This window comes from Pseudonaja textilis, chromosome 5 (assembly GCF_049901715.1).
Source record: "Pseudonaja textilis isolate UNSWEBS1 chromosome 5, rPseTex1.2, whole genome shotgun sequence".
Classification (NCBI taxonomy): domain Eukaryota; kingdom Metazoa; phylum Chordata; class Lepidosauria; order Squamata; family Elapidae; genus Pseudonaja; species Pseudonaja textilis.
Genome location: NC_141994.1, coordinates 23,812,051 through 23,839,264, shown reverse-complemented (window position 1 = coordinate 23,839,264; position 27,214 = coordinate 23,812,051). Strand labels below are relative to the sequence as shown.

At 42.6% G+C, this 27,214-nt stretch overlaps 1 protein-coding gene across 1 annotated transcript; it reads right to left on the bottom strand.

Moving 5' to 3' along the window:
• Positions 1-745: 745 nt before the first annotated feature.
• Positions 746-27,134, bottom strand: DLD (dihydrolipoamide dehydrogenase). Its single transcript, XM_026701260.2, has 14 exons — positions 27,037-27,134; positions 20,322-20,397; positions 18,669-18,748; positions 16,454-16,522; positions 13,948-14,017; positions 13,047-13,147; positions 11,857-12,000; positions 11,221-11,322; positions 10,008-10,198; positions 7,614-7,784; positions 6,036-6,225; positions 4,401-4,538; positions 2,681-2,770; positions 746-1,570 (listed from the first exon to the last, which is right to left on the bottom strand). The coding sequence occupies exons 1-14, from the start codon at positions 27,073-27,075 to the stop codon at positions 1,505-1,507; spliced, it is 1,527 nt and encodes a 508-aa protein (XP_026557045.1). The 5' UTR covers positions 27,076-27,134; the 3' UTR covers positions 746-1,504.
• Positions 27,135-27,214: the final 80 nt, after the last annotated feature.

Genomic DNA, 27,214 nt, shown 5'->3' with positions numbered 1-27,214 from the left:
TTGAGAAAGGCTTCTGCAGGCTTTGCAGGCCGAAAACTAGCCCTGTTTCATCACTTTCTGTTTTTCTGAAAATATCAGAAGTGATAAAAGAGGGCTAGTTTTCGGCCACAAAGCCTGCAGAAGCCGTCCTTGAGCCTCTGGGAGGCCGAAAAAGGCCTCAAACCAGCCGAAAATTTGCTGTGAGGCGCAGTGCAGGTGAGGGGCAGTGGGGGTGGGGATTGCGCGCACATGGATAGGGTGTAGGGGGGCGCACAATGCCATCTGGGTGCTGGCACATGAGCATGAGCGTGCAAGCACACGCATAATTTTTGGCACAGGAGCCCCAAAAGGTTAGCCACCCACACTGGACTAGACATAGCCAAGTCCTATAACCATTCTTCATATGTTTTGATCTCCAGTTTAATCTCCAAAGAATGTTTATGCTTTACATTCAAAAAACGTATATTGTCCATAGGGTACTTTTATCTTTATTGTTTTTGAATACTGAAAAGATTCCTTTTTTCCTATGTCCAAGATGAACTCCAAGTTTTGAACAGTTCCTGTTTTATACAAGAAGCAAACAAATATAACTAATTCTTGTCCCTTTCTATTTCAAAGTTAAATCTTCGTTAAAAACAAGGCAGTTATGAATAACAAAAGATCTCTACCCATCTTACTATATAGTACTTTATCTTCAGGAATGGGGTGGGGGGGAAGCTATCAGAGACCACACCATCGCCCAGAGAATAATAAAACACAAAAACCATTTTGTATTACGACGCCAACATAATTTAAGTTTTTCCCTCTGTATTTTAAACTCTCAAGATACAGTTTTACAAATTTGGAAACCAAGAAACTTCACCAAAGAAAAAATAATAATTATCAAGCACAGAGGTGTATCATCTTTTTCTCTTTTACAAAGTGTCACTAAAACAAAGGAGTTTTCTGCTCTTAAAAATGTTTGCAAGTGATTACTGATATAGCATAGGTCCATTGCTATTTTAAACGTCCCTTTACATTGTGATCGAGGATAAAATGAATCAAGTTTCAAATATTCTTAAACACATATATGTTATCTATAAAATCCGATTTAAGTCTATTGTTCGCTTTCACTTCACTTGTTAACTGCATTGTGCGAAGGTGGCTATGGCTTATTTTAAATCATCAGGATAAGCCCATTTCCTCAACAATGACAAAGCAACAACATGGAGTTAATATTAGACACTATATTTGAACAAAAATACATGATGGGACCTTTGAAGATCGCTCCAAACAAATTAGCTGATACGGCTGCTCTTTTTCTTCTGTGAAACTTAAGAATGAACAATCAATAATGCAAATATAGTATTGGTAATATAATATACAGGTGTTGGTTAATTAAATCCAAACCCCTATTTGTTTAAATAATTTTTTTTTTGGAACAAAAGTTCACTCAATTAAGGCCCGGGAGTATTGCAAAAACCAGATTTTTCCATCAAGTCTTTGGTCGGTTTCACAGGGGGAAAAAATATGATGTTCCTTCACTTCAAAAGTTGATCGCTTTGCCAAAGGAAGCTGCTAGGTTTGCTTCTCTAAAAGCTTCAGATACGGTCTGCGGAGGGGACACAGGAAAAAAAAATGGAGATATGAATGGGAGAGAAGATAAGAAAGGAAAATCAATGCAATGATGTAGACCAGGAGTCTCCAACCTTGGCAACTTTAAGACTTGTGGACTTCAACTCCCAGAATTCCTCAGCCAGCTTTGCTGGCTGAGGAATTCTGGGAGTTGAAGTCCCCAAGTCTTAAAGTTGCCAAGGTTGGAGACCCCCTGATGTAGATCTTTCATCAATTATGAATGATGAAGAACTTTAATAGAGAGCCACTTGTGGTCTAAGAGCCCTGGTGGCACAGTGGTCAGAATGCAGTACTGCAGGCTAATTCTGCCGACTGCCAGCAGTTCCATCCTGACCGGTTCAAGGTTTGACTCAGCCTTCCATCCTTCCGAGGTGGGTAAAATGAGGACCCAGATTGTTGGGGGCAACAGGCTGACTCTGTAAACTGCTTACAGGGCTTTGAAGCACTGGGAAGCGGTATATAAGTCTAAGAGCTAGTGGTTAAGGCACAAGGCTAGAAAACAGGAAACGGTGAGTTCTACTCCTCCCTTAGGCATGAAAGCCATCCAACTGACATTGGGCCAATCACCAGCAGGTAGTGAATTCTAGTCCCATCTTGGGGCATGAAAGCCAACTGAGTGACTTTGGGCCAATCACCAGGAGCTGGTGAGTTCTAGTCCTGCCTTAGGTATGAAAGTCAGCTGGGTGACTGGACCAACCACCAGGAGGCAGTGAGTTCTAGTCCCTCCTTACGCATGAAAACCATCCAGTTGACTTTGGTCCAATCACCAGGAGCTGGTGAGTTCTAGTCCTACCTAAGGCATGAAAGCCAGCTGGTTGACTTTGGGCCAATCACTAAGCGACGATGAGTTCTAGTTTCACCTTAGCCATGAAAGCCAACTGGGTTACTTTGGGCCAGTCACTCTCTCTCTCTCTCTCCCCCCACCCAGTCCAGTTTACCTCACAGGGCTGTTGTTGTAGGGCAAATAGGAGGGAGATATGCTGGAGCCATTCACCACCTTGAGTTATTTGTAGTCATAACACAGGCAGGATCAAATAAATAAATTCCCATAATGTTCAACATGGATGACCAAGTCGTGGGGACTTACCGGATGGGCATGGCAAACTCTGGCTACGTCCTCGCATGAAGCGCCATATTCCATTGCCAGAGCGGCTTCGTTAACCATTTCACCAGCACCCTAGAGAAGGAATAATGACAGTGATGGATGAGAATGGCTCCCCAAAATATAAAGGTTTCCCTGTCCACTCGTGTCCCACTCTAGGGGGCAGTACTCATCACTGTTTCTTGGCCAAGGGAGCCAACCTTGTCCAAAGACAATTTCTGTGGTGATACGGCCAGTATGTCTATACACCAATGATGAACCTTTTTGTGGTGGTGTACCGAAAGCATGCACACACTGGCACCCCCAATGCAATGAGCCCCACCCCCCTGCGCATGCACGTGCAACACCCCCACTCCGCCCTTTACCTGCATTGTCCATGTGCACACCTCCCAGCTGATTTTCGGTCCGCTTGAGGCTGTTTTCGCCCATCCGGAGGCTCGAGGGAAGCCTCTGCAGTCTTGGGAGGCCGAAAAATGGGCCCGTTTCAGCACACCCGGTATTTCCAGAAGGCCTGTTTTTTGGCTTCCCAAGGCTGCAGAAGCTTCCCTCGAGCCTTCGAGAGGGCAAAAACGGCCTCAAACAGACCGAAAATCAGCTGGGAGGCGCCTGCATGCGCAGTGCAGGTAAGTTTGGCTGGGACTCGTGTGCCCACACAAATGGCTCTGCATGCCACCTGTGGAACGTGTGCCATAGGTTCACCATCATGGCTATACACCAAAGGCATGTGGAACGCTCTAATCTTCCCATTGAACTGGTATCTATCTACTCGTATTCGCATGCTTTTGAATTGCTAGGTGGGCAGGAGCTAGAGCAAGGAATGGGAGCTCACCCCATTGTGTGGCGCTTGGGTCTCGAACCTCAACTGTCAACTTTCCAACTCCATATCTTTAACTGATGAGCCATCGCTCTCCCTCCCCAGTGGTAATTCTAAAAGAACCCACAACGGTTGTATGTATTCATGGTTTTTAAAAACAGCAGCCTCAAAAAAAATCACATGCACAACAACTGCACAACTGCTTATATACGGGAAAAAGCTTTGTAAGAGTAGCCTTAGATGCAGTCAGTTACCTTTCTACAAGACATCAACTATTGCTTATATGTCAGTACCTGTTTCCTAGTCTATAAAGCACTAGCTCAATATCCATGCTTCGCTATGAAACTATGTGGTCGAGCTTAGTTTTGGGGGAGGAAAATAAGGGTGTGTGTGTAAATTTCTGCCTATCAGCATCCATCAATATTCATCTGGCTAGCGTCCTGTCAGTGTGTGAGAGTTGAGGGCTGTTTGGAAACTGAAGCAGTATTTGCAAGGAGACAGTAAGGAGCCTGGGCGTGGCTTAGCTCAGCTGTTCTGTATTAAAGCTGCTTGGTGCTGTGAAACTGAAACTCCTCTCCTCTGCTTGTGTTTTGCATTGGGAAGAGATTTCTTTTCAGGTAGGGTGGGGAGTAGAAGTCCTTAGCATCAGAGAGTGTTAATAATAATAATAATATAGGAAATACTAATGCTCTGATGGTCATTTGGAAAAACCCTTTCTTTGTGAAGCCAAGAGGAACATATGTGCCAAATTTCAAGTTTGTAGGCTTTACGGTTCTGAGATTTCGTGATGATGCGTGCATGGTATTTTGCTTTTATATATATAGATTAGAAGTAAAAGTTACTCAATGTTGTGTAACATTACAACAGGGGCAGATCCTTCAGCATACTCACGGCGCCTAAAATATGTGCTCCCAGCATCCGGTCTGTTGTTTTGTGACTTAAGATCTTCACCATCCCGTCAGTGTCAGCGTTGGTCTTGGCTCTGCTGTTGGCCGCAAAAGGGAATTTACCGATCTTGTATTCTGTTCCCTGAAAACAAGCCAACGTCATAAATTCACGGAAGTTTTCCTTCGCTCTTAGACAAAAACGGAGACAAAATCTGATTTTACCCTCAAAGAGATGATGAAAACACAACAAAACCTTACACCCTTAGAACCGCCACATAGAACTGGTAGGAAAAAAATTGGGAACCCACCAATTGGCCTGGAGATCACGAGATCAGAACAGTTACCTTATGGCACTACTTTCTAGAAGATAAAAGCCTAGCCAAGTTTACCTCCGTCCAAACTTTTTAATTTCAGAAGACAGCGAAGGCCAGGGTCCCCATTGCTGGTGTAATACGGGACAGTTCAGTTTTCACTTTAAGCTTGAATTTCATAGAACAGGAGTCCTCAAATTTGGCAACTTTAAGAGGTGTGGACTTCAACTCCCAGAATTCCCCATCCAGCATGGCTAGATGGGGAATCCTGGGAGTTGAAAGTCCACCAGTCTTAAAATTGGCCAAGTATGGAGAGCCCTGGTCTAAACCACTGTTAACTTCATGTGTGAAAATAGGCCACAGCTTTAAAAAATGAGAAAGAAAAGACATTCCTGTCATGAAAAACATTGAGAATCGGTCAAAGAAGGACAATACATTGAGATGTGCATTTAAAGACAGAATTCCAGCAATATTTGAGGCCTTGAAAAACTGTGTAATACACAAAGCCAAGAACTTAAAAGACCGAGTGCGGATAATACTTGGAAAATATTAATCAAATTAAATTTAAGTAAATTAAGTAAATCAAATCAACCCATTTCTCAAGAAGGTTTGTCTGGATTAGAGCTGCGAGTCACAAAAACATTATCTTTTTAAATTAATTAAAACCGTAACAAATGTGAACTCCTGATGAAGAAGAAGGAAACAGAATGTATTAAAAGTGTAGAATTAATTGAAAATGCCCAAACGGTGCAGACTGTAAAATTCAATTATATCTAAGTATGATAAAACTACTTATAAAAAAAGCTATAAAAAATAGAACTCTGCAAAATCTTATTATTTTTATATGCAACTATGTTACTCATAAATTATTTTTAAAAAATTAAATAAATTATTTTAAAAAATATATAAAATGGTATAAAATAAATCATATAAAAATAAATTATATAAAGTTAAATTATAAAAATTATATAAAATAAATTAAAATAAAATATAAACTATAAAAATTATATAAAAATAAATTATATAAAATAAATTATTTAAAAAATACAACTCTGCAAAATCTTATTTTAATATTTATATGCAACTATGTTATTCATAAATTTTGGGAGTTGGAAGTCCACAAGTCTTAAAAATTTGCCAAGTTTGAGGACCCCATCATAGTATCATAGGGCTAGAAGGGACCTTAGAGATCTTCTAGTCCATCCTCCTGTCCATTATACCACCCCAGGCAAATGGTCGCCCAAACTTTTCTTGGAAATCTCCTCACATCACCGTTTCTTCTTCTCTTTTTAAATGCCCAACCCAGAAAGAAACATTATGAGACGCACCTCTTCTTTGAGCTGCTCTTCTGACTTGCCAACCCAGGCCACTTCAGGGTGTGTGTAAATGACTGACGGCACACAGTTGTAGTCGATGTGAATGGCGCCTCCAGCCATTCCCTCAACGCACAGAATCCCTTCGTCCTCAGCTTTGTGAGCCAGCATGGGGCCAGCCACCACGTCCCCAATTGCATAAATGCTGCCAAATTAAAAAAAAAAAAATTAGAATGAGAGAGTTTGGTCTAGGGGTTAAGACACAATGCTATAAAGTAGGAAGTAGTGAGTTCTAGTTCCACCTTAATCACGAAAGTCGGCTGGGTAACTCTGGGCCAATCACAAGAAGACTTTGAGTTCTAGTCTCACCTTAGCCATGAAAGCTTGCTGGGTGACTTTGGGCCAATCACCAGGAGACTGTGAATTGTAGTCCCGCCTTAGCCGTAAAAGTCAGCTGGGACTCTTTGGACCAATCCCAAGGAGAGGTTGAGTTCTAGTCCCGCCTTAGTCATGAAAGTCACCTGGGTGACTCTCGGCCAATCACAAGGAGACTTTGAGTTCTAGTCCTGCCTTATTAGGCATGAAAGCCAGCTGGGTGACTTTGGGCCTGTCACTCATTCTCTGTCCAACCCCCACCTCACAGGGTTGTTGTGGGGAAAATAGGAGAAGGAAGGTGGAAGGAAGGAGCAAGGTATTAACTACCTTGAGTTATTTGTAAAAACAGTAAAGGCAGAATCCAAATAAATAAATAAAATATTAGTATACCTGTAAAGAGCAGGGTTACCTTTTGGCCTCAAATGGAATTCAAATAGAATGAATGAATAACAAAAAAAAAATACCAGTGCTTTTAGACAAAGATTACTTAAATTTGAAGTATATTGTCTTCTCATGTAGAATTTAGACCCCAAATATTTATAATGATGATTTTTGATTATTAAAAGTAGGGGAAACTTATTAAATTACATAGGCAAAGTTTGGCTAAGTGGAAATAAAGAAAAAATATGACTACTATATAATTGCAATGTAGATTAGGGGGATATACCATGTGGATCCTAAATATAATAGTTTCATTTTATTTTTTACTCTTATATTGGTTGAGAGAAAGCTAAATATGATCATGATGTATAATGTAAAATAAAATAGGTGGTAAGCTGAAAATGAAAATAATAGGGGATAAAGAACTGAAAATATATGTGTGGATGAAATGAAATTGGTATTGAACTGATGAATTGAAATATGAAATGGAAATTTATCTAAAGATTAGTGAAATGGATGATTGTTGGAGGTGATGTTTAACAAAATAGATGTAAATGTTGTAATCTGGAAGCACGTTGCTCACGTGTAGAGATGTGTAAAAAATAAAAATAAAAAACTTTTATTAAAAAAATAGAATTTAGACCCCCATCATTTTTTTTAATCCAAAGGATGTGAAATCAAAACGACTGTTTTATTTAGCTATATACGTTCCTGATTTGAACAACACTTATCAGACTGAACTAAACCTGGCAAAAAGGAGAGTTAAATCATGCTTAATAGAGCAACTGTTCTTCATCTGGTTCGATATAAACCACAATTCTAAGCATCTCAACTTACTTTGGAACTTTGGTTTGGAACCTGTTGTTGACTGGGATCCTTCCACGGTTATCTAGCTCAACTCCCACCTGTTCCAGACCAAGGTTATTGGTGAAGGGACGCCGACCAATACAGACCAGAAGGACATCACAAGGGATCACCTCTGCTTTGCCACCGGTGGCGGCTTCAATTCTAAGGAAAAGGGTTTTTTAAAAAGTCAGTACAGGTAGTCCTTGACATACGATTACAACTGAGCCCCAACATTTCTGTTGCTAAGTGAGACGTTTGTTTTGCCCCATCTTGGACACCGTTGTTAGGTTTTCAAGAAGAGATTGGGCAACCATTTGGCTGAAATGTTTATTTTCTGCCTAAGCAGGGGGTTGGACTAGAAGACCTCCAAGGTTCCTTCCTTCTCTTCTGTTCTATTCATTTCTATTCTATTCTATTCTTCTTATTCTATTCTAATATCTATTCTACTTTTTCCTAATTCTTTCTTTCTTTATTCTATTTTATTCATTTCTATTCTTCTATTTTTTCCTTATTCTATTCCTATTCCATTCCATTCTATTCCAATTCCTATTCTATTCTTCTATTCTTTCCTTCTTTCCTTATTCTATTCTATTCTAATTCCTATTCTATTCTTCTATTCTTTCCTTATTCTTTCTTTATTCTGTTCTATTCTAATTCCTATTCTATTCTTCTACACTTTCCTTATTCTTTCTTTATTCTATTCAATTCCTATTCCTATTCTATTCTATCACATGACCCTGGAACACTGCAACTGTCATAAATGTGAATCAGTTGCCTAAGTGACTGAATTTGGATCATATGACCATGTTGCAACATGCTGCAACAACAGTCGTAAGTGTGAAAAATTGTAAATTCCGTTGTAACTTCAAACAGTTACTAAATGAATGGTGATAAGTCAAAGATTCTCTGTAATAGGGTGAGGGTGAGAGCATATGTAATGAGGTGGGGGGAGGAGAGCACATATAGTGTAATCAGCTAGTAAAATTAAATCTTGATGACTCTCATTCCTTCTGTTGATTTTACAACCAGCCCAAAATGCAGAGAGCCTGGGGGACGTCTAAGAGAGTCAAAAGACAAGAGTAGGAAGAGAGAAAAAAATCTAGGGATTAGTAAAAAAAATTCCTTGACTATCACCAGAAACCTTCAATCGTGGTTAAAAAGTCAAAGTGAAGTGGGAAAGACTTTTGGAAATGACAAGAAGGGAAGGGCTGCCTGAAAATCTGGAGGCAGGGAACTGCAAGGTGTCAAAGTCGGAATAGAAATTTTATTTTCGGTCAGTCTTTATCATTAAAAAAGCACAACAAATAGTGTTCTTCCTGCGCCAACTCAGAAAGCTCAAATTGCCCAAGGAGCTGCTGATCCAGTTCTACAGAGGAATGATTGAGTCTGTCATCTGCATCTCTATAACTGTCTGGTTTGGTTCTGCAACCCAACAGGACAGACACAGACTCCAGAGAGTAATTAGGACTGCAGAAAAAACAATTACTACCAACCTGCCTTTCACTGAGGACCTGTATACCGCACCCCAAGTTAAAAAGAGGGCTGTGAAAATATTTACAGACCCCTCACATCCCCGACATAAACTGTTTCAACTCCTACCCTCAAAATGACACTAAAGAGCACTGCACACCAGAACTAGACACAAGAAGAGTTTTTTCCACAAATACCATCACTCTGCTAAACAAATAATTCCCTCAACACTGTCCAGCTATTTTACAAAGTCTGCACTACTATCACTATTAATCTTCTCAACACTCCTTATCACCCATCCCCTCCCACTTGTGACTGTACGACTGTAACTTTGTTGCTTGTATCCTTACGATCTATATGGACTGTTTCCTAGTGTGATTTGATTGCTTATTGTATCCTATGACTATCATGAAGTGTTGTACCTGATGATTCTTGACCCTTGACGAATGTATCGTTTCTTTTATGTACACAGAGCATTTGCACCAAAGACAAATTCCTTGTGTGTCCAACCACACTTGGCCAATAAAGAATTCTATTCTTTCTATTCCAAGTAAAAGATCAGATACCATATACAAGAGCAACAGATCAAAGGTTCACCAAACAAGCTGACTAGGCTGTATGTTGTCATAGACGTACTATAAATCAAATTATTAATTTAGCAACTACAGCTTTTCATTTCACAACTGCGGCAAAGGTAGTAAGATCGGGCAAAGTCACTTAACCAAGGTTTCACTTAGCAACAGAAATTTCCAGCAGCCATATGAGGACCACCTGTCTATCATATCGAACGAATTTATATTTCCCAACTCTCTGTCAGAAAATATACCATGTTTTCCAGTCTTAATACTAGAGGGAGGAAGGTTTTACGGGAGAAGACGCCTTAAAATCCAGTTATTTGTCTACTGAATTACTTACGCGACATCAATCTTTCCATCAGGTTTCTTGGTGGCGCCAGTGACTTTTGTGTTGAGTTTAAATTTAAGTCCTTGTTTCTGGAGAATGCGCTGGAAGTTCTTGGATATCTCCATATCAATGCCCAGTCCACCAACATGGCCCAGGAATTCCACAGCTGTCACATCGGCACCCAGACGCTGCCAAACTGAACCCTGGGATCAACAGGTTTCCAAAAACAGTGAACGGACTTCACGCCAATTAAACTAATATATCCACCATCAAATTGAACATTCTTCCAATTTGAAATCCACGCCCTTTTTACGTTGTGTGACACATGAGGGAAGGGGATTAATTCATTAATTTTCTTTTCTTTTTCCCCTTACCTAATGATACAATGCCAAAAATAATTTCCAAAAATGTATGCCAGGCAAGTCATCTGCCAACCAAGAAGACCTCTTGTAGAGCGTGCAATGCAAAACAGGAGTTTTGGGCCAATCACCAGGCAACCGAGAGTTCTAGTCCTGCCTTAGGCCTGAAAGATGGCTGGGTGACTTTGGGCCAATCACCAGGAGATGGTGAATTCTAGTCCCGCCTTAGGCATGAAAGACAGTTGGGTGTCTCTGGGCCAATCACCAGGAGATGGTGAGGTGTAATCCCGCCTTAGGCATGAAAGAGGGCTGGGTGACTTTGGGCCATTCCCTGTCAGCCCAACCATTTCACGGAGTGATTGTCATGGGGAAAAGATGCATATGTTTACCTTTTTTGTGTTGTTTATCAAAATAATAAAGGTGAGATATAAATACATAAACTCCAGAGGCCTCTAGAAGCATGAATTCAAACACTATGTACTCACTCCTTACCATTAACTTCGCACCAAACACGACCTATATTTACATTATTGTACTATTACCGCAATGATTCAAGGCTAATTCCCTACTTGATTCCTCCCCTCCCTGCCTGGCTGGGCATTTTCCAAAATGGAGGAAGGAGATCTGCTTGAGTTGTTCAGGACCTGAATTTGGAGCATATTCAAATTTCGCAGTGCAGTGATATATTCTGGTACGGGCTTTGTAGATAATAACTTCGAATTTAGCCCCAAAATCGGCTGGTAAACCGTGCTCCAATTTTAAAACCGGTGTTATCCTTTGATAGTGGATCCATCCCACCAGCTTATCTAACCATTGCATTCCATAAAAGACACTGAAAAACACATTTTTTCAAGCCTGTTTCTCACCAGTTCTACTCCAATGACTCCTGCACCAATGACTACCATTTTTTCAGGGACCTGTTTCAAAGACAGCGCACCAGTGGATGATACAATGGTGTCTTCATCAATCTAAATAAATTGAGAGAAAAACAATCCTCTTTAGATGGACAGAGCTTTACCCAAGAAATTTAAATATAAATTTACAGAAGCATCCAACCTTGGCAACTTTTAAGACTTGTGAACTTCAAATCCCAGAATTCCTGCCAGCCATGCTGGCTGGGGAATTCTGGGAGTTGAACTCCACAGGGCTTAACGTTGCCACAGTTGGACAACTCTGAAATGTTACCCATAACTTCCATATAGTAATACCTTATTTCCCTGAAAATAACACCTCCAAAAGATGCATTAGGTCTTTCTTTCCAGTTAGGTCTTATTTTGGGGAGAAAATAGGTACTAAGTGGATCCTTCTGGTTGACCATCTTAACTGGGGCTTATTTTCGGTTATAGGGCTTATTTTATGAGCATCCTGAAAAATCCTACTAGGGCTTATTTTCCAGTTAAGTCTTATTTTCAGGGAAACACGGTAGTTTAAAGAAAATATTATCACATCAATAATACTCCAGGTGAATATTACCATAGCTAAACTTCAAAGCCAAGCCATACCGTAATTCCTTGGAAAGGTGTTACTTCTGAACCTGTAGCTATAAGGATGTTCTTCGTATTGATAACCTGAGTGCTGCCATCATCTTTTGTTACAGTGACCTGGTTTTTGCCAGTTATTTTTCCAAAGCCAGGCACATGTGTTACCTTAAAGGAGGAAAGAAAAATCATTTTTTTAAAAAAACCAAAGAAACAATTATCTTTTGCCAACATATTGTCATTTAAATAATAATAACCAATTGCAAAAGGAAGATATGCTTGGAACAGTTTAGGTCCTGCAATTATATTATTATTGTTGTTGTTATTATTGCTGTTATTATTGTTGCTTTTCTTGTTGTTCTTGTTATTAAATATCTGCTCATTCCAGGGAAGGACTCAACAGGTGGATAAAAAGGCCAATGTCAACTCATAAAACATTTTCTATGCCCGTTTTATAGTTGCCATTAGAAAGGGGGAGAAGGAGTTTGAAATAGCAATGCAGCAGTTCGGAATCGAAAGTGCATTCCATTCATATCTTGCAAAGAGTATAACTAAGCGACTGGAGTTTCTGCCGCACAAAACTCCAATCGGAGAACATGATTGATGACTCTTGGCTATGGATGTGTCCCATTGGAGAATATGAATTACGATACACCCAGTGGGTGGGAGGAAAACCAGGGTCAAGGGTGACAGTGAATTATCTGTCTCAGAGTCGGCTACACCCAGGCAGCGCCAGCATGTTTACTCTTAATAAATATTCTTTAAGTTTTGGAAGTTTGGCTCAAGACTCATGATTTAAATGGGGGTAACTGCCGGAGCCCTGACATTGAGACTACCTGAGATATGATCATTTCTTACAAAGGGATGTTTGAAAATCAAAATATAAATCAGACGGTTTGTTCTAACTCGTCATTTACTATAAGAAAAACAACCCGCCCTGTAGCTATGGAATTGATATGCTTTCCCTTCGGAAATGAGAGATCTGGAAGATGAATTTCTTTTGGGTTTTTTGATGGAAAAAATATTTAAAAAACACTTTTAATAGATCTGTCTTAATTTTTCTAAGCTGTTCAGTTACTAAATGGAGTTGTAGGGAACTCCTTTTTTCCCCTTTATTATTTATCCTTCCCCAGCAGATTAAAGAGGTGTAAAATGCCTTAATAACTAGGGATAATGCAAACGAAAGCCCATGTGTGTTTTTATCAAAAGGGTACCTTATTTTGTTTAAACAAGTGGGCGATGCCTCCTGTTAAAGCTTTCACTGCACCGCTCTTCTGTTCCATCATTTTCTCTAAATTCAACCTGAGACCTGTAACTGTTGAAATACAAATTATGAATGGGAAGGAGTCGGTTAGTCTTGGGCATCACACATCTTAAAGGGAGTTCACTCAACAATTAAACATTGCAATACAAACGTAGCTGGAAGGGGGGAGGGAGGGAGGGAGGGAGGGAGGGAGGGAGGAGGAGGAAGGAAGGAAGGAAGGAAGGAAGGAAAGAAGGAAGGAAGGAAGGAAGGAAGAAGGAAGGAAGGAAGGAAGGAAGGAAGGAAGGAAGGAAGGAGGAAGGAAGGACAAGGAAAGACAAGAAAGGAAAGACAAGGAAAGAAGGAAAAAAGGGAAGAAGGGGATGGAAAGGAAGACAAGGGAGGGAGGGAGGACAAGGAAGGAAGGAAAGGAAGGAAGGAAGGAAGGAAGGAAGGAAGGAAGGAAGGAAGGAAGGAAGGAAGGAAGGAAACAGAGAAGGAGGGAGAGAATGAAGGGAGAGAGGGAGGAAAGAAGGACAAGGAAGGAAAGAAGGAAGGACAAGAAAGGAAGTAAAGAAGGGAGGGAGGGAAGGGGGGTAGGAAAAAGAAGGAGGGAGAGAAGGAAGGAAGGGAGATAGGGAAAGAAGATATAAATAAAAAATATATAGGTAGGTAGGTAGGTAGGTAGGTAGGTAGAGCTAGAAAGAGGAAAAGTCACCTCACAGGGTTGTTGTGGGGGGGGTAAGAGGAGGAGGAAGGCGCATTGTGTGCATTTGTCACCTTGGGTTATTTGTAAAAATAATAAAGGTGGGATACAAATAAGTAAATGGAATAAATTTAGCAGGAGTTATATAGTTCACTGGCATACTCACTTTCAATCCCCCTGCTAGCGAAGTCTTTCCCATGAGCCAAATGGTACAAGTGTGAATTGTTTAACAAGGCCTGTAATATAAAACAGATTTCGATCAAATACACAAACTATCCAGAAAATGTCTCATTAAAAAAACAAGTGCATTTAAAATAACTAGTCCTATACAGCCAGGTAAAGTGCTTAAAACTTTGATTATGTGTTGTTCATAGCTTCAAGGCAGCACTTCCATATTTAATACTAGCTCGATACCCATGCTTCACTACGAAACTATGTGATTGGGCTTAGTTTTGGGGGAGGAAAATAAGGGGGAAAAAAATTCTGCCTCTGCCTACCAGCATCCATTGGTATTCATCTGGCTAGCGTCCTGTCACTGTGTGAGAGTTGAGGGCTGTTTGGAAACTGAAACAGTATTTCATGTGTGAGCAAGGAAGAGACAGCAAGGAGCCTAGGCGTGGCTTAGCTCAACTGTTCTGTACTAAAGCTGGTTGCTGCTCTGAAACTGAAACTGAAACCGAAACTCCTCTGCTTGTGTTTTGCATTTGGAAGAGATTTCTTTTCAGGTGGGGAGAGGGAGTAGAATTCCTTAGCATCAGAGCGTGTTAATAATAATAATAATATAGGAAATACTCTAAACGCTCTTGAGGGTCATTTGGAAAAATCCTTTCTTAGCGAGCACCTAGAAGCCAAGAGGAACATACATGGCAAATTTCAAGTTTGTAGGCTTTATGGTTCTGGAGATTTCTTGATGATGCGTGAGTGGTATTTCGCTTTTATATATATAATATTTGAGGTGTCTTGTCTTATCTTAAGTAGTCATTCAGTCCACTCAATACTGTCTCTGTACTAAGCTTCTTCACGCACATACACCCCATATATTTGGGAGTGTAACAAACAGCAAGACGGCTAGCGAATACAACCACAGTGCAACTCATAAACTACAGGTAGGCCTGGTTTTACAACAGTCGATTTACTGACTGTTTGAAGTTACCATGGCACTGAAAAAAAAGAGACTCATGACCATTTTTCACACTTAACAACCATTGCAGCATCCCCATGATCAAAATTCAGAGGCTTTGGCAACTGGTTCATATTTATGACGGTCGCAGGGACACACGTGATTCTCCTTTTGCAACCCTCTGACAAGCAAAATCAATGGGGAAGCTGGATTCATTTAACAACCAAGTATGGCAAGAAGACCCGTAAAATGGGACAAACCACACTTTAGAAAATTTCTCATTTAACAGCGTAATTTGGGGGGCTCCATTGTGGTCGTTAAGTGGAGGGCTACCTCTGAGCACTTCACAGCTTCTAAATGTACCATTTTAACCATCGTTCTTCAAGGAGCAAAATTTTTGATAATTTGTCTCCGATAGGATGGGAAAGACCAGGAGTTGGCAACCCACGGCTCTGGACCCACATGTGGCTCTTTCATCACTTTGTGTCACTCGTCGGTCCCACACTTTTGAGAGGGGCTTCCCGTTAGGGAGAGGAAAAGCACAACATGCCAGGAGGAGACTCTATGGCAAGGGTTGGGTCTTCTGGTCACTGTTGTGGTCCGCCAGCAGCCTGCGGAGACGGCAGCAGTCAGACAGTGGGGAGGAACATAGGCCAGTCCGGGAGTCTGGGGAGGACTCAGACGAGGGATCTGCGTCCGACACAGAGATGGGGCCAGGACCATCTGGGAGTTGTGTGCTGACTCCGGAGCCTCCAGAATCTGACATCAGTGAGGCAGAGGAACAGCGGGAGCCTGTTCCCAGTACGCACATGCACAGAGCTGCCAGAAAACAAGAGCAAGTAAGACAAAAGAGGCGACTCGGGAGTAAGGCTTGGAGGTGATTGGCCCCTCCCATAAGACATAAAGGAGGAGCAAAGGGACATGAGCCTTTGCAGGAAGCAACTATGCTCATTCTGGTCGGTTTGAAATCTGAAGCTCCGTGTTGATTCTGTGCTCCATTTGGCCGTGTACAGCTAATTGGCAATTTAGTTGTTGGCAACATTTCAAGAAAGATAAAGGTGCGTGCTTATCAGGAGGACTTTGGCAGACTTCGGTGGAATTGTTTGAGACACATTATGGGCTGTGATTGACATATATAATTCACAGCCATCGAAATAAAAAAAAGGGTTTGGAACTAACATGTGTTTGTTAGTGTCTCAATAAGCCTTGGTCAGAACGATCACCTCCACAATTGATAGGGCTTTTGGTTAGGACAGGTAGAGGAAAAAGGACACCGTGCTAGGAAAAGACTCTATGGGGGGATGGGGAACCGGACTTCCAGTCGGCAGAGAAAAAAGGACACTCTGCTAGGAGACTCGATGGTGGGGGAACCGGACTTCCGGTCGGCAGAGAAAAAAGGATGCCCTGCTAGGAGGAGACTCTATGGTGGAGGAACTAGACTTCTGGTCGGCTCCAGAATTGAATTGGGGGGGGGCCTCCAGTTAGGAACTTTGTGGCTCTTTTTGAGTGTTTAAGGTTGCTGACCCCTGGGAAAGACAAATCCCGAACCTACCTTAGAAGGTATGCATCCAACATTCAAACAGGTCCCACCCAGGGTTTCGTTTTTCTCCACGCAGGCAGTCTAGGGTTTTAAAAGCAAGAGACTGTTAAGTTTTGCTGCCGAAAATGCACTCCTGGGACTTCAGGAGGGGCTAGAAGTATTTTTGCACATAGAAAAACATTCCCTTGCAGCACTGATGAGGTTACCAAGTTTGGTAATGAGACGTCTGAGAGAAAAAAAAAAATCAGATTTAGAACATCAAAGATTCCTTAGGAAAAAAAACTTAAGTCCTGCAGTTTTTGCAAAGTAACCACAGGGAATTAAAACTGGATAAAATGGCCAATGGGGGTTATAAAAAGAAAATAATCTGCCCTGTTTCTATCTCTCATGTTTCTGAACAAGACAGCTTTCAAACATAATAATTTGAACAGAATTTTTCATACAGAAACCTGGCATCTGGATTCATCTTCTGAGGACAATCCTGTTACAATTAGTCCAAAAACCAACCCTGTGGTAAGACGGGCAGCCAATAAATTTGATTAATAAAATAAGTAAAATTTCCTTTCGGGATGCAATACAACAACACAAAAACTGCATCTGAGTGGCAGAGTTAGACAAGCATTACCGAGGAACTAATTTTCAAAGAGAAAGAGTTTAGTCTAGCTAAGTGTTGTGGCCCACCAGCAGAGAGCAGAGCTGGCAGCAGACTTGGACAGTGAGGAGGTTGGGGAAGAACATGAGCCAGTCCTGGAGTCTGGGGAAGGCTCTGAGGGCTCTGTGTCAGAGGCAGAGATGTGGCCAGAGCCATCTGACAGTTATCAGTTGACTTCAGAGCCGGGCAGCAGTGAGGCAGAAGAACAGCTGGAGCCTGTTCCCAGTGTGTGCATGCAGAGAGCTGCCAGGAGAAGGGAACAATTAAGGAACAAGGGTTGACTCGGAAGTAAAAGCACAATTGGACGGTGAATGCCACTCCCCCCCCCACAGGGAACAAAGAGGACCAAAAGGGGAGGGGTGTTTGCAGGAGACAATTAGCTCAATTCATTAGGATGAAGATTTGTTCCTGACTCCTTGCCAAGTAATTGCTACTACAGCATGGCATTTGGAAGATATTGACCCGGCAACTCTCCAAGCCTGATAAAGATCTGTAGTTGTGAAATCTCATGAAAGACTGTTTGCCGGGACTTTGCTGGAGAGGAATTCCCTTTAACCTAAATAAAAGAGGTTTTATCAGGATGAGGAGTCGGCTTCATGATCTTGGGAAGCCTAGGTCAGAACACTAAGTTTGATTGTGGTTTGATTTATCTAGGCCATTTTCTTGGGGAGAGAATGGGCTTGCCCTGCATTTTCTTCTGGCCTGCTTTATCCAATTTCTCATTCTGGTCTACAGCCTTCAAATTCCCTGGTGGTCTCCTGTCCTAATGTTCAAAGTAAAGGCAACCCTAGGAAACCATAATCGTATTTCATTCTGACACTAGAAGTCAAATCCAACTAAAGGTGAATGAACATTATTCAATTCTCAGAGTTTCTATTTCAAAGGTCTTATAATCTGGGTATCACTGAAGGTCCGTCATATTTAAGCACCTCCTACCTGCAGGCAAAATGACTAAACTTCCAGTCTTTCACGTGTTGGTAAGAACTTTGGCAAACTTTTCCAAACTACCGTGTTCCCCCCCAAATAAGACCCCGTTTTATCTTTTTTATTATTATTTTTTTGCCACCAGAAAAGGCACCAGGTCTTATTTTCGGGGGATGTCATCCACTGACTAACCTCACTTGCATGTGTTGTCCCCAGCCTCTTTTTTACTGTCAGAGGCCTTCAGGAACTTCTTCTGAGGCTGGCAAGGCTTTCCTGAAGGCCTCTGCAGCCAATAACAGAGCTCTGGATCGATCCAGAGGTTTGTTCTCAGCTCCAAAGGCCTTCAGGAAAGCCTTGCCAGCTGCAGAAGAAATGGGCCAGCCAGGCAGGTGTTGGGGTGTGTGAGGCCTGGTTACTACTGTCCAAAGGTTAGTAGTAGGGCAGCTCTACCACCCCCATCTCCACCCTAGTTTAATTTTTATCCGTGCACTCTGGAGTGAGCAGGATCTTAATTAGGGCTTATTTTGTGGGTAGAGCTTATATTGGGCACACGTGTAAAAAACAAGCTAGGGCTTACTTTCAGGGTGGATCGTAGTTTCGGGGAAACAGGGTATTGAGACATTACCCGGGGATCTTACCATGCTTGCTCACCTTAAAGCCAAGTTGGGCAGCTTTGATGGCAGCAACATAGCCTCCTGGACCAGAGCCGATGACCGTCACATCAGCATCAACTGGCAAAAAGACCCATATAATTTTAGAACAACAAAAAGCAGAGAATTTTTTTAAATTAAATATTTAAAGATGGCCAGGAAAAAGAACTCTACCTAAAGGAAGATATCTCCATTGCTACAGAATATATTGTCTGTTATTTTCTCAAGGTATATGGTAAACAAGTGAATAGCCACATATATATTCCATTGTACAGGTATTCCTCAACTTATGACCACATAAAAAAAATTATATTCAACTTATGACCACATAAAAATTTATATTCCTCAACTTATGACCACATAAAAGTTTTATATTCCTTAAGTTATGACCAGGAATGTATGTATGTATGTATGACCAATGTATGTATGACCAATGTATGTATGTATGTGTGCGCGCGCACACCTGTGTGTGTACGTGTGAACTTATGACCACAATTCAGTCAAAAATTTCTGTTGCTAAGAGAGACAGTTGAGTTTGGCCTCGTTTTACAAACTTTGCCACCGTCATTAAGTGAATCGTGGAGGTTGTTAACTTAATAACACGTTTGTTAAGCAAATCTGATTCCCTCCATTCACTTTGTTTTGTCAGAATGTCGCAAAATGTAATCACACGAGCCCGTTGTAAATACGAGCCAGCTGCCAAGTGCCCGAATTTTGAATTACATGACCCTGGCGATGCAACGGTTTTAAGTGTGAAAACAGCCATAAGTCTTATTTTTCGGCACCATGGTAACTTTGACTCATCACTAAACAAATGGCTGTAAGTCGAGGAATACTTGTATTAGAAACAATCCTTGGATCAGACTTCTTTGTAACAAATTGAGAAGGCCAGTTCCAAAGGCCTAGTGGCCTTACTACAGTGTTTTGCTATGTGATCATCAGAATATGTAATATAAACGCGTAAATGCCAGATGGCAGTGTCTGGTGCAACTCAAAAGAGCTGGATGAGAATTTAATCTCTCTCTATAAAAGCAAAATACTACACATGCATCATCACAAAATCTCCAGAACCGTAAAGCCTACAAACTTGAAATTTGGCATGTATCTTCTTCTTGGCTTCTAGGTGCTCACTAAGAAAGGATTTTTTGAAATGACCATCAGAGCATTAGTATTCCCTATATTATTATTATTAACATGCTCTGATGCTAAGGAGTTCTACTCCCACTCCCCACCTGAAAAGAAATCTCTTCCAAATGCAAAACACAAGCAGAGGAGTTTCTCTTTCAGTTTCAGAGCAGCAATCAGCTTTAGTGCAGAATAGTTGAGCTAAGCCACACCCAGGCTCCTTGCTGTCTCCTTGCTCACACACGAAATACTATTTCAGTTTCCAAACAGCCCTCAACTCTCTCACACAGATGGATGCTAGCCAGATGCATACCAATGGATGCTGATAGGCAGAGGCACAATTTCCCCCCTCTTATTTTCCTCCCCAAAAACTAAGCCCGACCACATAGTTTCGTAGCGAAGCGCGGGGTTCGAGCTAGTAAACAAATAAAACAGTAATGCAGTTAAACTCCATCCTGGAAGGAACTATGGATTCAATTAACAAAGAATTCCAATTTTTCCATATAATTCAAAGTTATGTAACATTTACCTTGATCAGCATAAGTTCTCACAGGTCCTGCTGAAATGCTTTGTAAGCCATGCTGGATCCGGCTAAAATGGCCCCTCTAATTTGAGGAAAAGAAGAAAAGAATAAGTTTATATGTATGTACATACATATACCCACCCACACACCCACAGACACACCCACACCCACAGAGACACACACACTGCTCAAAAAAATAAAGGGAACACTTAAACAACACAATGTAACTCCAAGACAATCACACTTCTGTGAAATCAAACTGTCCACTTAGGTAGCAACACTGATTGACAATCAATTTCACGTGCTGTTGTGCAAATGGAATAGACAACAGGTAGAAAGCAGAGGCAGTTAGCAAGACATCCCCAATAAAAGAGTGGTTCTGCAGGTGGTGACCACAGACCACTTCTCAGTTCCTATGCTTTCTGACTGATGGTTTGGTCACTTTTGAATGCTGGCGGTGCTTTCACTCTAGTGGTAGCATGAGACGGAGTCTACAACCCACACAAGTGGCTCAGGTAGTGCAGCTCATCCAGGATGGCACATCAACGCGAGCTGTGGGAAGGTTTGCTGTGTCTGTCAGCGTAGTGTCCAGAGCATGAAGGCGCTACCAGGAGACAGGCCAGCACATCAGGAGACGTGGAGGAGGCCGTAGGAGGGCAACAACCCAGCATCAGGACCGCTATCTCCGCCTTTGTGCAAGGAGGGACAGGAGGAGCACTACCAGAGCCCTGCACAGTGATCTCCAACGGGCCACAAATGTGCATGTGGGCTGCTCAAACGGTCAGAAACAGACTCCATGAGGGTGGTATGAGGGCCCAACGTCCACAGGTGGGGGTTGTGCTTACAGCCCAACACCGTGCAGAATGTTTGGCATTTGCTAGAGAACACCAAGATTGGCAAATTCGCCACTGGTGCCCTGTGCTCTTCACAGATGAAAGCAGGTTCACACTGAGCACATGTGATAGACGTGACAGGGTCTGGAGACGCCGTGGAGAATGTTCTGCTGCCTGCCACATCCTCCAGCATGACCGTTTTGGCAGTGAGTAGTAATGGTGTGGGGTGGCATTTCTTTAGGGGGCCGCACAGTCCTCCATGTGCTTGCCAGAGGTAGCCTGACTGCCATTAGGTACCAAGATGAGATCCTCAGACCCCCTTGGGAGACCATATGCTGGTGCGGTTGGCCCTGGGTTCCTCCTAATGCAAGACAATGCTAGACCTCATGTGGCTGGAGTGTGTCAGCAGTTCCTGCAAGACGAAGGCATTGATGCTATGGACTGGCCCGTCCGTTCCCCAATCCAATTGAGCACATCTGGGACATCATGTCTCACTCCATCCACCAACACCACGTTGCACCACAGACTATCCAGGAGTTGGGGGATGCTTTAGTCCAGGTGTGGGAGGAGATCCCTCAGGAGACCATCCACCACCTCATCAGGAGCATGCCCAGGCGTTGTAGGGAGGTCATACAGGCACGTGGAGGACACACACACACTACTGAGCCTCATTTTGACTTGTTTTAAGGACATTACATCAAAGTTGGATCAGCCTGTCGTGTTTTTTTCCACTTTAATTTTGAGTGTAACTCCAAATCCATACCTCCAGGGGTTGCTAAATTTGATTTTCATTGATAATTTTTGTGTGATTTTGTTGTCAGCACGTTCAACTATGTGATGAACAAAGTATTTAATAAGAATATTTCATTCATTCAGATCTAGGATGTCTTATTTTTGTGTTACCTTTATTTTTTTGAGCTGTGTGTGTGTGTGTGTGTGTATATGTATGTGTGTGTATGTATGTACGTACGTACGCATGTATGTTTTCTTAAGTTTTGGTGGGTACTTACATGTATGGTATTCAGCTTTGTTCGGGTATTTTCCCACATCATTATAGTTGTGCTTTTAAAGTTGTAGCAATGTTTCGGCAGAATCTCATCTGCCATCATCAGGCTTCTGTATTGTGTTCACCTGTGAGTCAGACTTTTACAGTTGTTTCCGTTTTAAATTTGGGGCTAGCCTACTGCTGTACCAGAATGTTTTTTTCTTCATCCTGATTGGTTGGGAGTCTTGGTCTGTGTTTATTGGTCTTGGAGTTTGCTGTGTTCTGCTTGATATCTTCTGTATATATCTAATATCTTCTGTCTATTTTGTAGCTTTTTTTGTCTTGATTGGCTGGCAACATTGTGTTTCCTGTATTGGAGGCTTTTAGTGCAGCTTGGCTCCAAGTAAACGGATGGCTATCATTTATTAGGAAGCTAGGTTTCATCTGGGTGCCTGGTTGGGGTGTGTTTGAGCTGGAGATATCAGGGGGAGTCTGTTTATGCCCAGGTGTTTGCCTGGCTTGTGGTGTGGAGATTTTTTTGTTTGTGAGTGCAGGCTTCCAAATAATTGACAGTCTGGTGGAACCATCTCTTCTATTCATGCTTTCAGGTCTTTTTTCAATCTCTATGGCTTCTCTGATAATTCTGTGGCTGGGGTTTTCTACAGTGGCTAGGGTTTTGGTGCCATTGAAGTTGATGCTATGACCTGTGGCTTTCATGTGTTGGACTAGTGAAGAAGTGTGTTCCAGCTTTTTTACTGCATTTTTGTGTTCATCCAGGTGGGTACTTATTCTTCTATTGGTCTGTCCAATGCATGTGGCAGGGCATGATGCACAGGGGACTTCATATATGCCTTGGTTTTCCAGGTCAATTTTATCTTTGGGGTTTCTAAGGATGGCTATTTTTCTGTCTGTTTTGAAGGCAGTCTTGATGTAATGCCTGTGTAGTATCTTACTGATTTTGTCTGTAGTACCTCTTAGGTAGGGCAGGACAGCTGTTCCATAGGTCTGTTCATCTTCTAGGTCTCCATTATGTCTCAGTGTGTGTTTGTGGATCAAGCCGGTGATTTTGCTTTTGTGGAAGCCGTTGACAGTCAGTACTTTAGTCAGGGTGCATAGTTCAGTCTTTATGTGTGTCTTGTCTGCCAGGCGTTCAGTTCTGGTGATTAGTGTTTTGGCCACGGAGTTAATCTGTGCTGGGTAGTGGTGGGATTGGGCATTGAGGTAGCAGTTGGTGTGTGTTTTCTTCTGGTATATGGTGTCCTGTTCTTTTGTAGATTAGTACATCTAGGAATGGTAGTTTGTTTGTTTGTTTCTGTTTCCATGGTAAACTTGATTTTGGGGTGTGTGCTGTTTAGGTGCGTTAGGAAATTGTTTAGGTTTCCATGGGGCCAAATCACAAATGTCATTGATGTATCTTAACCATAGTTTGGGTCTGTGGGTGGCATTAGCCAGGGCTCTGGATTCGAATTCTTCCACGAACAGGTTTGCAATGACGGGTGACAGTGGTGATCCCGTAGGGGCTCCTTCAATTTGCTTGTATCTTTGTCCTTTGTATATGAAATATGTGTTGGTTAAGCAGTGTTCTGCTAGTTCCATGAGGTGTTTAGCTGGTTGGGGATATCCTGAATCCACAACAAAACTCACAAGGCCATCACACAGCCCATTATACCAACATCAACTCCATCAACCAATCAAGAGGCAGCAGCGCAGTCAACCAGCCCAGCACACCAGCCCCCACCACCAGTATTTATAGAGAGACGGCAACTCTGATCACACACTGCTTACACTGGCACAAAGCCGAAAGCACCAGCCTGAGGATGGCGAGTGAGACCTCGCCAAAATGTCGCCAAGATACTCTTAATCTTACATGGGAAAAGACCTGAACACACCTAGACCTACACACACACACACACACACACATATATATATTTTCCTAAGTTTTTGTGGGTATTTATATGTATGGTATTCAGCTTTGTTCGGGTATTTTCCCACGTCATTATAGTTGTGCTTTTAAAGTTGTAGCGAGATTCTGCCGAAACGTTGCTACAACTTTAAAAGCACAACTATAATGACATGGGAAAATACCTGAACAAAGCTGAATGAATATGTATGTATGTATGTATGTATATATGTACATATGTGTGGATAGATAGATAGATAGATAGATAGATAGATAGATAGATAGATAGAATATAGCAAGGCCCAAAAGATTTTCACTTGTTATACTCTACATTTTTTATCCTTCTCTTTCAGCTGTGGTTTATACATCTACCTTTATTCTTTGCAATTCTTAAACAGGGAAAAAATCTTCAATGTTTGTCTCCCTCGGCATCTAAATTCCCTCAGAAAGAATGACATATCCATACAATGAATTGTGCAAAAACTTGATTCCTGTTTTCTGTATCTTAAGTAATATTTCTGTTTATTACACTCTGCTAAGAGAAAAAATTGGAAATAAAAGCTGAAGTGATTAGCCATTCTTAAGCCTGCTTCTGACTGCAAAGTCTATTATTTGCCAATAAATTTATAAGCCAAAACTTCCTTGACGTTCGGTCCTTGCAATACAACTCAAGGCCACATTCAAATATGTTTATACAGCAGAAAAATATTATCAAAAAACTATTATTTCCCACTATCTCAAACATCAGAGAGGCAAATAAAAGATTCCTACAGAAGTCCAGCTTAGTTTAATCACATTATGAAACAATATACTGCACTGAAAAACACTGGATAGCTTTCATTTTTTTAAAAAAAATTGCAGAACAATCCAGTTCTCATAGTTGTGGGGCCTTCATCACTGGAGGTTTTTTTTTAGAAGAGATTGGACAGCCACCTGTCTGAAATACAGGGGGTTGAACTAGAAGACCTCCAAAGGTCCCTTCCAACTCTGTTGTTTTGCTTTTGGCGTAGGAAAAGCAGCTTGGATAGTGTGTCAATTGTTTTGCATAAATTATCTGAATATAATTGAGCTCTACCACAGCTCTTTGAACTCTTTCAGCTCTCTTCTGATGGATTAACAGCTTGCTTCCAGAAGTTGTGATCGCTCCCTCTCAGGAGGATTTTAAGAAAAGATAGGACAGCCATTTGTTGGGAATGGTATAAGTCAGGGGTCTTCAAACTTGACAGCTTGAAGACTTGTGGACTTCAACTCCCAGAATTCTTCCTCCAGTCATGTTAGCTCAGGAATTCTGGGAGTTGAAGTCCACAAGTCTTAACCTTGCCAAGATTGAAGACCCTTGGATTAGGGGTTTCCTGCTAGAGAAGTGGCCAACCTTTTGGACCTCGGGGACCATCAAACTCATAATTTTAAATACCAGGGACCACTAATATGACTTTTGACTGATGGTGGCTTGCTGATTTTGGTAAGAGAGAGAGAGAGAAAGAGAGAGAGAGAAAAAGAGAGAGAGGAGGGAGGGAGGGGGAGAAGGGAGAGGAGGAGGAGAGGGAGGGAGGGAGAAAGAGAGAGTGGGGAGAGAGAAAGAGAGGGGGAGAGAAAGAAAGGGAGGGAGGGAGGAAGAGAGAGAGGGAGGGAGGAAGAAAGGGGGGAGAGAAAGAGAGGGAGGGAGGGAGGGAGAGGTGGAAAGGGAGAGAAAGGGAGAGAGAGGGGGAGAGAAAGGGAGGGAGGGAAGAGAGATGGGGAAGGGAAAGAGAAAGGGGGGAGGGAGAGAGGGGGAAAGGAAGAGGGGGGACTTCTAATCTCCCTCTCATACACACACAAACCACAGAGGCAGGGGTGGGATTCAAATTTCTTAACAACCTGTTCTGTGGGTGTGGCCTAATTTGTGGGTGTGGCTTGGTGGTCATGTGACTAGCTGGGCATGGCTTGTATGTAAATATTATAAATATTTATGTAAACATTGAATTATTTATTTTTAAAAAGAGCAACTTTTACCCAAAAGCAGGCAAAGGCGGCAGGCAGATTGAGTTGCTCCCAGAATCACAGATTCAACTCAGAGATCTATCTTTCTGCCATTGGCTACCTGAGTCTGCAACTGAATAATACAACCTTCAGTCCTAAGGGAGGTTCGGCTGTGCTTAAAAGCACAGTCGATGATCTAAAGACTAGCTAGAAAGCAAGAAATCCAACAATTTCCTGCTTTCTAGCTAATCTAAATCTCCTGGCACAGAAGAACAGCTGATGGTCGGAAAAAGGAAAAATAGCAACCTAGTAGGCATGTTTGCAAGGTAAGGAGTGAGTGGGAAGAGTTCCCACAGGCCTTGTGTTCCTGCGCAGCCTGGATTACTTGCTTTGGGGGATGCTCTGAGGGTGACATTTCTCTGTGGACCACCAAAGTTTTGTCCAGTTGGCAACCGCTGGACTAGAAGACCTCCAAGGTTCCTTCCAGCTCTATTCTAATTGATTGATTGATTGACTGCAGAAGTTGTGGGTACTCCATCCCTGGAGGCTTTGAAGAAAAGACCGGAGGGCCACTTATCTGCCAAGGGGCCTCCTGCTTGAGGGGCGGGATGGACTAGAAGACCTCTAAGGTCCCTCCCAGCTGTTTCCTCTGCCATGCTGGCTGGGGAGTTCTGGGAGCTAAAATCCAAGACCGGACAGTCCTTGTATCCACCTTGCACCCCCGTGTCGTCCCCCCACTTTCTGCAAAGAAGCGCCCCGGGCCACCCAGTCCTGCCTCTTATTTGCACACGTGTCAAATCCACGTCTGAACCCTCAACCCGAGCCGCCCCCCACCCCCCGCCCCCGGTCTGGATGAGTCCGCTCTGCAAGGCTCCAAGGCAGCCCACCCGCCCGGCTTCAGCGGGCTTTGCAGAGCCAGCCAGCCCCACACGCCTCCCGTGGCCCCGAGGGGACGTGGATGGGGCGGCAGCGCAGGCCGCGAGCCCCGCGGCTTCTCCATCTTCCCCACCACCACCACCCCGGCCGGGCCCCAGTTGGCGCTACCTGGGCGAGGGCGCAGCAGACGCGGCTCCAGCTTTGCATGGCGGTGGCGGCAGCAGCAACACCCCCCCAACCCGGCAGCGGCGCACCAAGGACGCCCCGGAGGACTCGCGCAGGCGCGGTAGTGGGAGAGGGCGGGGCCAGGGGCGGGCTCAGACCGGAAGGAGGAAGTATGAGAGGG

Bases quoted from the DNA above. Each gene is read 5' to 3' on its own strand.
- DLD (XM_026701260.2), bottom strand. From the start codon at position 27,075: ATGCAAAGCTGGAGCCGCGTCTGCTGCGCCCTCGCCCAG. The intron at 18,749-20,321 runs GTAAATGTTACA...TCTTTTTGCCAG, and splicing joins GAGAACTTATGCTGATCAAG to TTGATGCTGATGTGACGGTC. The intron at 14,018-16,453 runs GTAGGTTCGGGA...TTTATATTACAG, and splicing joins TTGGATGCATACCTTCTAAG to GCCTTGTTAAACAATTCACA.